General features: G+C 61.1%; 1 protein-coding gene across 2 annotated transcripts in view; it reads left to right on the top strand.

The window, feature by feature from the left end:
* The first annotated feature begins 5,878 nt into the window (after positions 1-5,878).
* Positions 5,879-11,727, top strand: part of WNT7B (Wnt family member 7B) — a 53,225-nt gene continuing 47,376 nt past the window's right edge. Inside the window, exon 1 of one of the 2 annotated variants that reach the window (XM_023222275.3) lies at positions 5,879-6,345. In XM_023222275.3, coding sequence (XP_023078043.1) covers positions 6,275-6,345 — 71 coding nt within the window. In that variant the 5' untranslated portion in view covers positions 5,879-6,274. Of the gene's footprint in view, positions 6,346-10,691; positions 10,896-11,727 lie in introns of those variants that run through there. The other variant, XM_023222274.1, reaches the window with a different exon arrangement.

The raw sequence follows: 11,727 nt of genomic DNA, 5'->3' as shown, positions 1-11,727 counted from the left end.
CAGCACTCCAGCCTGGCGGGCAACAGAGCGAGACTCCCTCAAAAAAAAAAAAAAAAAAAAAAGAAAAGAGAGAGAGAGAGAGAGTCTGGCTGGAGTCCTTGCTTCCCAGAGAAAAGAAAGAGGCCCCGGGGCACCCGTGAGTCCACCATGGACCTGGCAGAGGGAGGTGTGGTGGGCTTCTCCCCTACACTCTGTACTTCAAGGAGACCTGGGCAGGACACATGGATGCCTGCCCCAACGCCCCGTTCAATTAGGGACTGGTCCTGCTTACGGCCACCCCACAGTCAGCTCCTCTGAGCCCTCTCTGGGAACTGTGGGACTGGCAGAGGGAGGTGGTCTGGCAATGGGATCCGGCCCCTGGCTTGTCCTGCTGGGCCAAACCCTAAGCTCTGCCTGGCACAGGCCTGTAGGGTCAGGACATAGAACATTGATTGATTGCCCGTGTGCGCTGGGCACTGTACTCGTTTTTAGGTTAATCGTTTGTTTTTTTTCTTTTTTTGAGACGGAGTTTTGCTCTTGTTGCCCAGGCTGGAGCGCAGTGGTGCCATCTCAGCTCACTGCAACCTCTGCCTCCCAGGTTCAAGCGATTCTCCTGCCTCAGACTCCCAGGTAGCTGTGATTACAGGCATGTTCCACCATGCCCAGCTAGTCTTGTATTTTTAGTAGAGACTGGTCTCTACTAAAGACCATGTTGGTCAGGCTGGTCTTGAACTCCCGACCTCAGGTGATCTGCCCGCCTGGGCTTCCCAAAGTGCTGGGATTACAGGCGTGAGCCACCGCGCCCGGCCAGGTTATTCATTTCTGAGTTAACTCATTCCCTCGTCGGAAGAACCCCATGGGATGTGGACTCACGATTACTATGCCAGGGCTGGGGACATTGACACTTCTACCTGCGGTCACACACAAACATACACCACACACAATACACACCACACACAAACACACCCCCCACACACATCACACACACGCACACACACACTACACACAACACATACACAGCACACAAACTTACAGCACACACACACCACAAACACACCACACAAACACAACAAACAACACACAACACACACATACAACACACATATGCACACACACACCCCACACACAACACACAAACACACCACACACACCACACAAGCAACACACACCACACACACCACACACAACACAGAAACACACAGTACACACAGGTAAGAAGTAGCTGAGTTTCATGGAGCCCAAAGGTGACCATCCGGGGCCCCAGGTTGTCCTGACTTTGGAGACATCAGGCCTTGGTGGGTCTCTGTGCTGGCTGGGAACCAGAGAGGCTTGCACTCCCAGCAGAAGCACAGGCTCCACCTCCCCTCACTCAATCACCCCCTACCCACAACAGGCGTGGGGGCCCTTGGGCCTGGATCCTGGCCACCCTCACGTTCGAGATGATCAGAGCCATGATCCCGTACAGCGGCACAGTGGACCTGCCTGCCTGCGGTCACACAGACCTCAGAGGCCTGGGACCAGCCTTCAGAGCCCCAGCTGGATGGAGGCTCAGGCACAGCCGCCCTGTTGCCCTGGGGATTCCTGCTGCCTGTGTGTGGTGTGGTATGGGTGCATGGTGTATGAATGTGGCATGTGTGTGTTGTGTTGTGTGTGTGGTGTTCATGTGTTGTGTATTGTGTGTGCGTTGTGTTGTGTGTGTATTTGTGTAGTGTATGTGTGGTGTGTCTGTATGGTGTGTGTGTGTTGTGTATGTGTTGTGTGTTATGTGTGTTGTGTGTGTGGTGTGTGTGTGGTGTGGTGTGTTTATATGTTGTCTAATGTGTGTGTGATGGTGTGTGATGTGTTATGTTTGTTGTGTGAGTTGTGTATTTTCTGTGTTTGTGATGTGTGTGGTGTGTAGTGTGTGGTGTGTAGTGTGTGTGCGGTGTGTGTGCATGGTGTGTTGTGTGTATCGCATTGCATGTGTGTATTTTGTGTGTTGTGTGTATGGTGTATGGTGTGTTTTGTGTTGTGTGTGGTGTGTATTGTATTGTGTGTGCTGTGTGTGGTGTATGTGTTGTGTGGTGGCTGTGTGGTATGTGTTGTGTTGTTTGTGTGTTGTGTGTTGGTGTGTGTTGTGTGTTGGGTATGTATTGTGTTGTGTATGTGTTGTGTGCCTGTTGTGTGGTGGCTGTGTGGTGTGTGTGTGTGTGGTGTGGTGTGTGTGTGTTGTGTCTAATGTGTGGTGTGTGTTGTGTTGTGTGTGTGGCGTGGTATGTGTTGTGTTTTGTGTGTTGTGTGTTGTGTTTGTGTGGCATGTGTGTGGTGTGTGTTGTGCTTGCCTGTGGTGTGTGTTGTGTGTATTGTGTTTTGTGTGTTGTGTGTATTGTGTGTGTGTGTCATGTGGCTGTGTGTTGGGGGTTGTGTTTGGTGTTGTGTGTGTTGTGTGTGCTCTGTGTGTAGTGTGCGGTGTGTTGTGTGTTGTGTTTGTGTGATCTGTGTGGAATGTGTTGTGTTTGTGTGGTTTCTGATGTGTGCTATGTGTGTGGTATGTGTGGTGCTTGTGTGGTGTGTGTGTTGTGTGGTGTATGTTTCTGTGTTGTGTGTGTTATGTGTGTTGTGTATGTTGCATGTGGTGTTGTGTGTTGTGTGTGTTGTGTTTGTGTGTGGTGTGTGATCTGTGTGTTGTGTATGCTGTGTGCTGTGTTTCTGTGTTATGTGTGTTGTTGTGTGTTGTGTGGTGTATGCTTCTGTGTTATGTGTGGTGTGTGTTGTGTTTGTGTGTGTTGTACGTGTGTTGTGTATGTGTCGCGTGTGTTGTGTGTGGGGTATGTTTGTGTATTGTGTATTGTGTTTGTTGTGTGTGCGTGTGTGTGGTGTGTTGTGTGTTTGTGTTGTTTATGTGTGGTGTGTCTGTATGGTGTTTGTGTTGTGTGTTGTTTTTTGTGTGTTGTGTGTGGTGTGGTGTATGTGTGATGTGTGCGCTGTGTGTTGTGTGTGCATGGTGTGTGGTGTGGTGCGTGTGGTGTGTATTGTTTGTGTGTGGTGTGTGTGGTGTATGTTATGTTTGTGTGTGGTGTATGTTTGTGTGTTGTGTGTTGTTTGTGGTTTGTGTTGTGTGTGTTTGTGTGTGGTGTGTGTATACTTGTGTGTGGTGTGTGTGTGTGGTGTGTGTTTGTGTGTGGTGTATGTGGTGTGCGTGGTGTGTGCATGTGTGTTAGGTGTGTGGTGTATTTGTGTGTTGTGTGATATGTGTGGTGTGTGTGCGTGTGTGTGGTTGTGTGTGGTGTGTTTGTGTGTGGTGTGTGTTGTGTTTCTGCGTGCTGTATGTGTGTTGTGTGATGTGTTTGTGTATGGTGTGTGTGGTGTGTATGGGCATGTATGTGGTTTGTGTGGTGTGTGTTTTTGTGTGTTGTGTGGTGTGTTTTGTGTTGTGTGTGTGCGTGTATGTGTTGTGTGTGTTGTGTTGTGTGGTTTTGTGTGGTGTGTGTTGTGTTGTGTGCGCGCGTGTGTGTTGTGTGTTGTGTGCGTGCATATGTGTGTTGTGTGTGTGCTGTTGTGCGTGTGCGTGTGTTGTGTGTGGTGTATGTGTGTTGTGTGTGTGGTGTGGTGTATGTATGCTGTGCACGCGTGAGCTGTGAGCGCCTCCCACCCCACATTTCCCCAACCTTGGAGTCAAAGACCCTCGGAGACCACCCGGAGAAACCGGACCCGGTGGTGGGAGCGACTCGCTGGGGTCGCCGGCAGCCGGGATCCCGCTCAGTCCCGCCCTTCCCCGCGCGCGCCTCTCCCCGCGGCCGGCAGGGGGCAGCACCACGCCGCGGTCCCTCTGCGCTCCGGCGCACCTCTCCCCGCGGCCGGCAGGGGGCAGCACCACGCCGCGGTCCCTCTGCGCTCCGAGGCGCGGCTCCGCCTCCCGCTCTCCCGGGGAAACCGAGGCACTGAGACGCAGCCGAGGCGGCGAACGAACCCGGGCATCCCGCCCGCCCACCGTAACCCCCTCCTCTCCCAGATGAACCCCGCCCGGCCGGTCCCAGAGCCGTCCCCACCTCGGGCCGGAAGCAGATCCGGTGGGGGTCGGCGCGGCCGGGTCGGGGGTCGAGCGCCCAGAGCCGCAGCGGGGAGGTCGCCGGTGCAGCTCTTGTGGTTCCAGCTCCGCCACAGCCCGACAGCTCCTGGCGATCCGCCCCATTAAATGGGGGCCGAGACCGAGGCTGGCGGCGGTGGGGACAGGAGTCCCGGGCTCCGGGAGGGGATGGGGTTCCTGCCCGCCTCGTGGTCCTGCGTGGCTCCGCCGCCCGCCACCTCCAGCCCCTGCGCGCCTGAGTCCGAGAACCCTCAGTGCCGCCGCCGGGTGGCAGCATCCGCCCGCGCCCTAGCTGCGCCCGCGCCCGTCACTGGCTGCGAGAGCCAGGCCAGACTCTCCTGCTCCCCGTGTCCAGCTTCCAGGCCGTGAAATGCGGGTGGCTGCCCTACAGTGGGGCTCTGGGGAGCAGGGGTCACCCAGGGGGTGGAGCTGCTATTGCCATTTCACTTATTCCTGTGCCTCGGTTCCCCTGTCTGTGCTGATCGCCACCGTACGCCCTTTATCTGGGAACCCTCCCCATGGGCGCACGGGGCTCGGCGGCACCGGGGGCCTCAGATCCCGGGGCCCAGGAATGACCTGCGTCGGGGTCGTGGCAAAGGTTCAGGGATTTGGAGGGATTAAGAAGGGATCAGAGGCAGGGGGTCTGGCGGGACTGCGAGAGGGGCAGGGGAGGCAGGCTCTGAGCTCGAGGTCCCTACCCAGGCTTGGCCAGGTGGGAGAGGGCAGCCGGATGCACACACAGACTCTCCCCTTGGTGGCCTCAGTCCCTGCTCGTCCTCGGGGACTGAGCTCTTCCCTGTCCCGTCTGCCTGCAGCACCGGGAGCCATCCAGGGCAAAGAAATCACAGAGCAGGCGGGGAGCCTGGCCTGGACAGCGATCTGGTCGTGGGTCCTGCCCCCTGAGGGAAGACCAGGCTTGGCGCAGCAAGGTCTGCGGGACTCTGGCGTTCGTTTGCCCCGGGCTGAATCAGGCTAGATGGGCTCTGGGTGTGCGAGGCACCGAGTCAATCTGACTTCGGGCTCTCCTCAGAGAATCTGAACACAGCTAGGCGCTGCAGAGGAGGCCACGAAAACCGTGGCGCAGGGGCAGGGATTCTAGGGGCCAGTAGCCTCCCCCAGTGCCCGGGAAGCCCCTCAACCTCCTTCCACAGGCCTCCATCATGGTGCTTGGCCAATGGGTTCTGCAGGAGGTCACGCATGCCATCTCCCTGCATGTGGCCAGGCTAGCCTGTCTGTCATCTTTCAGGTCCCAAAGCTGGACTAGCGCAGGTGGCAGCAGTGCTGGGACCTGGGGTGGTGGGAATCTCCCATTGAGGTTTGCTGGAGTGGCAGCGTTGCCTGGACTAAGAGTATGGCCCCAGAGTATCCCATTGATGCAGATAATTTTGGGGGGTCGGGGAAGTGCACTCGGAGAGGCAATGGGAGTGGGTGGTCTCTCCCTCCCTCACCGGAAACTGGAAGCCAAGTGGCCACTGCGACCTGTACCGATCGTTTCCTGCCCCCACCTGTACCCCCGCCCCTACCCCCGCGTGCGCGGAGGAGCGCAGGTGTCTCTTCCGAGCCGCACCCTGCCCACACCCCCACCACCCGTCGCCTAAGCCCGCTTCCCCCGCCCAGTCCCCGGAGGGCAATCGGAAGGGAGCTGGCCTGGGGAGGGGGGGCCCAGGGGGTAGATGCGTTTGTGTGTCACGGGGGAGGGAGGAGAAAAGGGAGGGGAGAGCCAGGGAGCGAGGGAGAGAGAGCGCTGCGAGCGAGGAGGGCGGGCGGGAGGCGGATCCTCCTACCTGGGGCGCGCTCGCTCGCTCGCGGCTCGCTTGCCGGGGCCGCGAGTCACCTGGGGAGGCCGACAAGTGCGGACACATTGGCCGCCGCGGCGCTCGGCGAGGCGCGCACGGCCTCAGGCGGCTGCGCCCAGTGGAGGCTGCACCCGCCCGCCAGCCGCGCCCGGGCCCCCGGCCCGCGCTTGCAGAGGCCCACGGTCGCTCAACCGGGCTTCGAGGTCGCGGCCCCCAGCCTGGGTTATTTCCCCGGGTGCACGCGGCGGCGGCGGCATCCCGGGCTCACCATGGTGGCAGCGCGCGCCGAGTGCCCGCGCGTCACCGGCTGCCCGAGCCGCAGCGCCGGCTGAGCGCGCTCTGCCCGCAGCCCCCTGGCCCCTGCCCGGCCCTGCCGGGCCCGCGCGTCCCCTCCGGCCGCCGCTGTCTATGGCGCAGCCCCCCTCCCTGGATCATGCACAGAAACTTTCGCAAGTGGATTTTCTACGTGTTTCTCTGCTTTGGCGTCCTGTACGTGAAGCTCGGGTGAGTATCCCGTGGGCGGGGGCGGCAGCCGGGGGCCAAGACAGCACGAAGGGGCTGCCTCCAGGGCGTCCTCGCGGGGACGTGGGGTCGGGAGGGGGCCACGGCAGTTCTCTGGGCTCCGAGGCTGGCCCATGTGTCAGACCCTCGCCCCACGCCAGCAGAGACGCAGCCCAGCCCCCTGAGCTCCGGAGGGGCGCTGAGCCCAGCGCGGGAGGAGAAAGAGCGGGGCGCGCGGGCGGCCCGGCCGGGCTCGCGGGTAGCGGCGAGCGTGCCCGGCGCGTACTTTCACCTGTTTGGGCTCCAGGCCCCGGGGGTGGGACGCGCCTTCCCTCCCCCGGGCTGCGCTGGGCGCCGAGCCCGGGCCGAGCGCTCGCCGCCTGGAGGGTGCGCCGGGGCGGGGTCGGGGGGCGTCCGGCGCCTGGGGAGGCCCGGGAGGGCGGGGGAGCGCGCACCCGGCCGCGAGCGCGCAGGCCGGGGCACCCGCCGCGGCCCTTCGTCTCTATCCATCACCCAAACGTGTTGAAATTACCTTGACAACTCGTCCGGCTGGCTCGGGATGGGCCGTGGGGCCTGCCGGGCCGCCTCGGGCTCGGTCCGGGGCCCGCGCCCCGCCCGCCCGGGGCCCTGGGCCCTGGGCCCGGCCCCCTCTCGCCGCGCTCCCCCTGGCGCGGCCCGGCGGGCGGGCGCCCGGCGAGCCGCGCTAGCTGCTCTCTGCGGTAGCTGCTCCGAGTCGTATTTCCACATTCCTGAACCCAGCCGAGTCCTTACCTGTTGAGCCGCGATCTCCTTTAGACAGAATCTGTCTCGGCCTCGCTGGAAGTGGGGGTGGAGAAACGGCATGACGGAGAGGGGGTGCGGTGCACCTCGCCGGGGGCGCCCACAGCCGGTTGCCGGCCCCGCGCTGCTCGCACCTGCGGGGACCCGCGCCCTGCGCGCCTACTGTGCGCCGCCCGCCGCCCGGAGGCAAGCCACGTCCAGGCCACGGGCAAGGCAGTGAACAGACCCGCGGGAAGGGCAGGTCCCGGTACCACTGCGGGGAGACGCGGGCTACCAGGTGGAGAGGTGGAAGAAGGCGCTGGGAATTGTCTCTCCATCACCCTCCATCCCATCTCTACTCCGCCATTTCACAGGTGGAGAAACTGAGGCCCAAGGCCTGCAGAGACTAAAGCCAGTGGCCTCAGAGGCAGGAATGGAAGCCCCCGTCCTAGCCTGAGCCCTGCAGGTCTGGGCGGGCGTGCCTGCGGCTGCCAGTAGCCGGTAGCCCCGGTTATCATAGGTCTGTGGGTAGGCTATGTCCCAGGGTGTTTGTTTATGGAGGTGAGGGGTGCGGGGCATTGAGCCTGCTGGGCTGGGGGTGGAGTGGGCAGGCTGCTCTTTTCCTGCATCTCCAGCAGTCCTGCAATGCCTCCCGCCGGGACCCTCAAAGTGATGGCAACCCTTAATGAGGCTTTGTCCCTGCAGCCTGATTCTCAGCGCTGAGGCCTTCCCCCTCCTGGCACCCCTAGGGTTAGGCGCTTTTACTCTCTCAGCTTCAAGGATTAGGAAACTGGGCACAGGACTTAAGTCACTGTCCTCCGGATTCAGTGACAGAGCTGGAACTGCAGTTGTTTGTGGCCCCCGCCCCCGCAGGCCGCTTTTCCTAGTGTCCATTCTTCTGAATCAGTCATCAGAAAGCAGCCCTTCCTCCCACGAGTGAGCCGGTGGGAAAAGCTCTAGGAACCCCCTTAGGCAGCAGCAGGAGCCAAGGGTCCGCCCCAGCCCCGCTCCCGGGGCTGCTTCCAGGGCTTGAGGTTTGTGTGCCCTTCCCAAGCCTCCTGGTCCCTTCTGTAAACAGGGATTGCGGCTCTGGCCATCCTGAACAGGATGGTGGCCAGTGTCTGAGAGAGGTCTGAGTGAGCAAGACCCCACCGGGCCTCCATGTAGCCCAGCCTGAGCCCCAGGCACCTGTGTCAACCTCCCTCTGGGGGTGGGGATAAGAGCCAGGCAGTGGCTGAGCTTCCTTCTGTGTGGCCCTGGCTCTGCCCCCAGGTCCCACCCAGGACCCCTGGAGGGGAAACTCCTCCCCCTGGTGTGCCAATCTAAAACACACACTCCTCGCCTCCAGGATCTCCAAAATGTGACCTCCCAACATCCTGTGGAATGGCAAGCAGGAAAGCCAGAGATCTACGCCGGGATCTGCTAAGGGAAGGAGAGCCAGTCCCTCCCTCCAGGCTCAGCCCCTGCTCCCCAGGATTGGAGAGAAGGGCCCTGCTTTCTTGGCGAGCCATCTTGGCTACATGCAGTGGTCGAAGGGGGAAGCTGGGCCCAGGTGTATCCTAAGGGGTTAAATGACCTGGAAGCCCATTACATTAAGGAGGAGGTTTGGGAGTCTGGGACCAATGGGCTGTCTGTTCTGTCCTCTTGTCACTCCTAGCCTGTGGCCTTGAGTGAGCCCTTTAACCTCTCAGCCTCCCTTTCTTCATCCAAAATAGGCGGTCACAACACCCCCTTCACTTCATCCTGCCCGTGTTAGTCCTGGGGGCCTTTGCCCTGCTGGTGGGGGAGATATGTGTCCCAAGAAACACCTGTAGACACCAGGAGAATCTTTCTTATTGTTAATGACTATGATGTCACCGGGACTGACACCCTGGGGACTTCTCCAGATGGTGTATTCCATGGCATCTGCATCTCAGGAGTTGGGATTTTCAGGGTCACAAAGTTCTGACCAAAGATCAGAGGTTGTATATGCATGGGGGGGATATTCCAGGATCACTCCCCTGCATGCTGCCTGTGTTTCATTACACGGGGGGCCACCTGGGCACGTGCAGCCATCACACACATGTGCCCCTAAGCCCGGTGCAACTCACAGGTACAACCTCTGGAGGAATCCAGTACCAGCAGGAACCAGAACTCAGCCCTCGAAATCCCCTTAGGGGTCACGGCCCTAAGAACAGATGCACCTGGGATTTGGAGCAATTTGAAAACCTGATGGCTTCAGGGAGTCACAGTTCCTCACCCAGGGCCCTTTTTGGACTGAGTGGCCTTCAGCTCCAGCCCTGGAGGAGGCCAAAGCAGAACTCAGAGGAGTCAGAGGAGCCCGTCTGAAGTCTGGACACCCTCTGCTCACTGGAACTGGAGTCACTGCAGTTCTAGGACGAGCCCTGTTGCAAGCCTATCCCTGCCTTTGGGGCCTGAAGCAGAGGGGCCCGAGAGCCCTGGACTGGGAGGGATGAAGATGGAGGAAGTGACTGCTTTCTCCTGGGTGATGAGCCTCCACACCAGGTCTAGAAGTTAGAAAATCCTCTTCCTCAGGACAAGGGGCCGGACCACCCAGCCCTCCCTTGTCTTGCCATCTTCCTGCTTTGCACTGTGATTCAGATGTAGAGGGATGGTTAAGTGGAACCAGGATTGGCTAACGAAAGGAGGTGGGACACTAGACCTGTGTTTCCAGGCTTAAAAATAAATAAATAAATAAATAAATAAATAAATAAATAAATAAATAAATAAATAAACGAACTCTAAGAGGGAGAACGTCCTCGCAGGTCTACTTCTCCCCAAACCCGTCCCCGCCAACTGGGATAGGGAAGCCAGAGTGGGGACGCCTCTGTGTGAGGCGAGCAGCACCTGCCGGCGATGCCTTCCCACTGGCGGCCTCTCCAAAGAGGTGCCCAGGCAGGGTCCTGCAGTCTCAGCATCAGCTCAAGGCTGGGCTTGGTTAACCATGGCAGTGCCTGTGTGCGACCTACAGCCAGCCTCACTAAACCCAGGACACACGGGGGCAGAGGCTCAGGACACTCAGTGCATCTGTGCACACACACCTGTCCTCACAGACCGCCCACTCTCCTGCAGGCACACACAGGCACATGCAGGTACATGCATGCACACACGCGCATACGTTGCTGAGCACAGCCCCCAAGCACACGCCTCCGGGCAGTTCCCCAGCGGAGTCGCCCCCAGGTGCACCTTCCGGAGCCAGGCCAGAGCTGTGTGGCTTCCTAAAGATGGGGGTGCGGGTGACCCGGCCAAGGCAACTTGGGCAAGCCCTGGAGGCGGCTCCCACCGCACGCCCCGGTCAGCCTCCCCTTTAAAAAAACCCGCCGGGGGAGGAGGCGGATGTAGGGACGGCCCGTCCAATGGCAGCTGCGCGCCTCGGTCGACTTGGAGACGTGAGCCAGTGCGAGCGACAGAGCCGGTTCGCACCGACAGACGGACGGAGGTCCAGAACGCAGACAAGGCGCGCCCGCTGCCCGGGCCGGGTCCCCGCCCCGCCCTCCAGCCCCAGCTCCCGCCGCTGCCCCAGATCCAGCGCCATGCGCGGCCCTGGCGGCGGGGCACGGGCGACAACTGCGCCCAGGTCCACGAGACCCAGCCCCTAGCGCCTGGCGCCGCCGCCCTGCATCGGGGAGCTCCGCGGGGACCCCGGCCTCAGCTGGCCCAGGCGCCCTGCCCGTGGAGCCTGCCCAGCCCAGCCAGGCGCGCCGGCCCACCATGCTCCTACTGTCGCCGCGCAGCGCGCTCGTCTCCGTCTATTGCCCGCAGATCTTTCTCCTCCTGTCCAGCGGCAGCTACCTGTGAGTGCCGCGGGCGACGTGCGGGGTGGGCGGGTGGGTTCCCCTCGGGCCTCCAGCGCTGGAACAGGGCGGGCAGGGAACGCGGCAGCGAGGCCCCTGGGCGGGGCACCGGGTGGCCTTCGCGCGCGGGAGCCGGGGGACTTTAGGTCGCCTCGCCAGCCTAAGCTGCCGAGGTGGAGCACTTGGCGGCCAGCGACGTCAGTGAGAAGTCCTGGCTCTCGAGTCAAAGAAAGGATGGCCTGAGAGCGGCTCGACTGCCGGAGTAGAGCAGGCTGTGCACGCCCAGCGCGAGGGCTCGCGGGCACGCAGGCAGCGCCGAGATTCCCTGCGCGTCCCAACAAGAGTCCTGGACCAGTGGAGGACCCCTCCCCATATTAGCCCAGGCGGCGCGCAAGACCATGCGACACTTGGGATAGCCGCACGCACACACCCGCTCCCTCGTGCAAACACCGGCACGCACGTGCACAACGCGCTCCACCGGACAGCGCCCGGACTGCACCCCGAAGTCGCTGCGGCTTCTCGCGCCTTCCTGCCGCACTGGGTGACCTGATCCCTGCCCCTGCCGAGTCCTCACCTAGGGGCGAGGTGGACGCGCATTGCGCGCTGCCGGCCGCGTTCGCCCAGGTGTCTCCGCCGAGAGAGAGCACGGAGCGTGGGTTCTCCTGTGTGCGTCCAGCGGGGCAGAGCCCACTGGGCTCTGAGAAGCTCCGGGCAGGGCCGAATCCAGCCCAGTGAGCTCGGGGGGGCGCAGTGGTGGCTTCGCTCGATTCCTAATGGGACTCATATGCTCTGGCCTCTGACTCAAAAAGAAGTTTGATTTATGGAACCGCCA

This window comes from Piliocolobus tephrosceles, chromosome 19, assembly GCF_002776525.5.
Source record: "Piliocolobus tephrosceles isolate RC106 chromosome 19, ASM277652v3, whole genome shotgun sequence".
Lineage (NCBI taxonomy): Eukaryota > Metazoa > Chordata > Mammalia > Primates > Cercopithecidae > Piliocolobus > Piliocolobus tephrosceles.
The sequence above is the reverse complement of the archived record's forward strand: the minus strand, read 5'-3'. Positions and strand labels throughout refer to the sequence as shown.